At 40.9% G+C, this 4,709-nt stretch overlaps 1 protein-coding gene across 1 annotated transcript; it reads left to right on the forward strand.

The window, feature by feature from the left end:
* Nucleotides 1-663: 663 nt before the first annotated feature.
* On the forward strand, nucleotides 664-3,112 carry LOC143022065 (compound eye opsin BCRH2-like). The gene is made up of 5 exons (XM_076180012.1): nucleotides 664-1,023; nucleotides 1,188-1,396; nucleotides 1,744-1,883; nucleotides 2,152-2,465; nucleotides 2,803-3,112. The coding sequence occupies exons 1-5, from the start codon at nucleotides 766-768 to the stop codon at nucleotides 3,028-3,030; spliced, it is 1,149 nt and encodes a 382-aa protein (XP_076036127.1). The 5' UTR covers nucleotides 664-765; the 3' UTR covers nucleotides 3,031-3,112.
* Nucleotides 3,113-4,709: the final 1,597 nt, after the last annotated feature.

Consider the following 4,709-nt stretch of genomic DNA (forward strand, 5'->3'; position numbering starts at 1 on the left):
ATTATTCACTTTGTTCTCTTCCAATCTTAAATTGTTTAATATATATCAGATTATTTTCTTCTCTCGTACGAATTCTTCCTCCTTGTTGAATACCGATTGAAAACTTTTATCTATTGATTTAGTCTCTTTTTTTCCTCATATACTACACATCAACTTTCCGTTGAAATATTCCTTTTCTGGTTCAACCTACCATTTACAAATTCATAGCACAACGTGGGTTCATCTTTACATTTCATTATATTTGTTTTTGTGTGTGCGCACGCTCGCGTATGCGCGTTAACAAATATCAACGTGACAAGAAATCGATATGTACATTTTTATATCAGAAAAGAAATAATATAATCTTCATTGTCACTAAAAGTAAAGCCACATTGATGAAGAATTACATCATCGTAAGACATGTGACGTCACGACCACGGTAAAGTAGAGTGGAGATTGGTTGTATTCAGGTAATGAGCGCTCAGTCAACGAGGTACGCCCTAAACGTCTTGGGGAAGGTAATCTCGTTAGCCCAGAGCTCCTTCCCTATATAATTACAAGTCTCCTCCTGGAACTCCAGAAACCGAACGACACGAGCATTTGGTACACCGAAAGATCAAAGAACAGTTGAATTGAAATCTACATCGGATAACAAAAAATAAACAAGAAGACTTGTGCCGAAGAACAGAACACTCTCGAAAGTCATTTGGCATCACCCAACGAAGAAACATCGGGAAATTTCTAATCTTAACCTCGACTTCTAGAACCAACGTCCTCACCCTCACAATGTTCCCCTCAATCTTCAACGGAACAGGACCTCAAGCTCTGGCTCGAACCCAAGACTTCAGCTTCGGCTATCCTGACGGAGTCGTTATTAGTGACCTCGTTCCCGACCACATGAAAGAGTATGTCCATCCTCACTGGATGAATTTCCCTCCTGTAAATCCAATGGTTCATTACATATTGGGCGTCGTGTATCTCTTCCTCGGAACAGCGGCTATTTGCGGAAACGGAATTGTTCTCTACGTTTTCCTCAAAACTAAGGTGAGCTGTTGTGTTATCGCACCAAACACATGAGATATGCTATGTACATATACATATGCAACCATGAACGTTATTTGAATTTTCACGTTTTATCACTGTTTGGGTTACTGCAAGCACAAAGCCCATTTCCCGATTTACTTTAAACTACCTTATCTTCCCCCCAGAATCTTCGGACGCCCGCTAACATGCTAGTCGTTAACCTGTCCTTCAGTGACCTCTGCATGCTGCTCTCACAGTTCCCTTGGTTCACTTGGAACTGCTTCATGGGAGGAGTGTGGTACTTTAGTCCATTCATGTGCGAGCTCTATGCTTGCCTGGGCGCTATCACAGGACTGTGTAGCCTCTGGAGTCTTGTCTTCATTTCCTACGACAGGTGAGAGTCTGGAAAGACGTACAGATTTTGAAGAAAAAAAAAAATCAAAATTCTTCATTAATGTGGTCAATGCGTTTGTTACGTTGTCTACTTTCTTTCAATAAGTAGGTTCTAATTTTTTGTTTTGGTGATCCCTTCCATGTTTAAAACGTTGTAGAGAATTTCTTTTATATGAGAAATTTAACCTCTCTTTATTATAACTATCTGTCCATCCTCTACCTTCTTGTTCATTTGTTTGATAAAAAAACAATGATTTGTACTCTTGAATAAACACAAACACACACAGACACACACACACACACATCCCGTCTATATTTCATTAATTTCTTCTATTTTCTTGGCGCCAGGTACAATGTTATTGTGCGTGGTATGAATGGTACAAAGTTGACGAGTGGCATGGCCTTTGGCATGATGATGTTCTGCTGGGGCTATGGCATCCTCATGTCCATCTTCCCCTTCATTGGGTGGGGAAAGTACATCCCAGAAGGTAAATATATTGGCATGAATCTCGTTTCTTTATTATAAGTAGGACTGAAGAACTACAGTGTGTTCATTTTTTTTCATTCAGAAGAACATGTCATAGATCACGTCACTTGACATGGAAGTCTCGGTGACGTCAGAAAAGTTAAATAGCCTCATGTGAAATGACGAAGTCTTTTGGTTCAGATTCTTTAGTCGAAAGACTGACCATCAGCTGAAGGAAATAGTTGGATAGGTTAAAGATGGACTGAATTTGATCTCCTCTCGCCCTACAGGAATCCTGGACTCTTGTTCCTTCGACTACCTGACACGTGACTGGAACATCCGTTCTCACGGTCTGTGCCTCTTCATCTGTTGTTTCTGCATCCCGCTCTTGTGCATTGCCTTCTTCTACGTGTCCATCATCAAGGCCATCTGCGCCCACGAAGCCGCCATGCGCGCACAGGCCAAGAAGATGAACGTTTCCAACCTCAGATCCAGTGGCGAGAGCGATGGCGATTCAGCCGAAGTCCGGATTGCCAAGGTGGCTGTAACCAACGTCTCCCTGTGGTTGATCTGCTGGACGCCCTACGCAGCCATTGTTGTCCAGGTGAGGAACGGGAGTGCTCCATCTCCTGTTGCATTGTAGACCTCCACCAGAAACTATACTTTCTCAATTCACTAAGGCTTGAGGTTCCCCTGAGAAATGCTGTGATATTCTGAAGACACTTGTCTATATATCGTGTTACCTTAGTCGTTTCCTTATTTTCTGTGGTATGACTATTGACTGTAAAGTAACCAGGAAATCACTCCATCGTAGTAATTTTTTTTTTTTTTTTCACATGGCCAATTTACCTTATCTTTACTTTCTGAGACACTTACTTTGAACCGCCAAGGAAACCATTGAAACTAATTTCTGATCAAATTTATTTGGTTTTAACCTACAGGGAATGTTCTTCGATCAAGCATCGATCACTCCGTTGGTGTCGATGCTCCCAGCCCTGCTGGCAAAGACCGCGTCTTGTTACAACCCCATGATCTATGCTATCAGCCACCCCCGCTACCGGCTGGCGCTGCAGAAGGAGCTTCCATGGCTCTGCATCCATGAGGAGGCACCCTCCAGCAAAGCCTCGAACGACAGCCAGTCGACAGTCACAAAGGACGAAAAGGAATAATCTGAACTTCATCCATCCACGACACGCTCATGACCATGTGATACGAACCTTTCTAGTCAGACATTCGCTCCATGTAATCTTAGGTACCTTATGCATGAAAAATACATAAAAATAAATGAGGGTTTAATTTCTTATTGTCAAGTATTATTTCGTGCCCGGTTTGAAATATATATATAAGAGACATTTCTTTTTGCAATCGTGACTTGCTTCTTACTAAAGATGGGTTCTGTGTACGCCGAAAGAGGTCAGGGTGGTCGACGCAATTACCTTCCTTACGCACATCCCCAAGGGGCTGGTACTTGATCTCCGGACTGGTCCCTAGACAGTACTCGACCATACAATGATTCAGTTGGTTCCTCTACATACATATATGCATGCATATACATGCATATATATACATACATACATATATGCATATATCTAATGCATACATACATAAATACATACGTACATATAGACGTACATATATACATACATATTTACTCGAAGACACGTACAAATGTATGAATACATACGTACATACATACATAAATACATGCATACATACATACATAACATACATACACACATAACTACGCGCACATGCATACAGATACACATACACATATACATGCATACGAGCATATACATACACAATACATACATATCTATATACATATATACATACGTACATACATACACTCACACATATGTAACGAGGGTTTGCTACCTATAGGGGTAGCGCGGCGATGTAAAGTCTCGGTGGACTTTGGCGGCTTACTGGCAGGAACATGCTATTTACAGCTTCGGGGAATGTCTCCCATGGATAAGGGAGAGAGTTCTCCCCAGTCTCCTCTCCTAGGTTCCTGACCTAGGCTACCTATCTATGGCGGACGCAGCCGCCATTTATAAAATGGAAAAGCGCCTAGATAAGCACGTTTGGTGTAGTTGTATCCTGGGGAACATGTTTGTATTATAATATACGTTGTACTTGTGTTAGTTGCATAGTAATGGGTTTTGTAGTGTTATTTGTGGTTGTGGTTAGTTATGGCGTATATATTGAAGTTACGATAATGTAGTTGGATCTGTCTGGTGACATTAGGTACTTCCTTCTTGGGTGACGACGCGACGGCGTCATGTTGTTGTGATACGTTAGCATTCCTTGAGTCATGTGTTTTGTGATTGAGGGAATGCGAAGTCAGTGAAGTTGAAGGTCTTGCTAAAGACGAGTACCATCTCGCATGTGTGTGGATTACGTGTATGGCCTGTGACATGGTTAGTAATGATTATACTTTTTACTTATATATTTATTTATAATTATCGATTTTTTCGCATCCGACCTAATGATGGACCAAAAGGTCTCCTGCCGGCATGTTCCGCCTTTGTAATCCTTTCTAATGTTTACACATAGACATGCATGCATACAGACCTACATACACAGATACATATTGCAAATATACACCCATGAATAAATACATGTATACATACACCATCAATGTACATAAAGATATAAAGTATATGTGACTATACAGCCATTAGTACATTCGCTTTAATATATTCACTTATACCAAATATATCTCCTTCACATAGGAGATATATTTGGTATAAATGAATATATTAAAGCGTATGTACAAGGGGTGAAAGTGGCAGTAATCTGGAAGTGAGCATTAAGGGAGAGTAACTGGAGGAAGTGGATAGTT

This window comes from Oratosquilla oratoria, chromosome 43 (assembly GCF_046742065.1).
Source record: "Oratosquilla oratoria isolate Oo_2021 chromosome 43, ASM4674206v1, whole genome shotgun sequence".
In the NCBI taxonomy this organism is placed as follows: Eukaryota; Metazoa; Arthropoda; class Malacostraca; order Stomatopoda; family Squillidae; genus Oratosquilla; species Oratosquilla oratoria.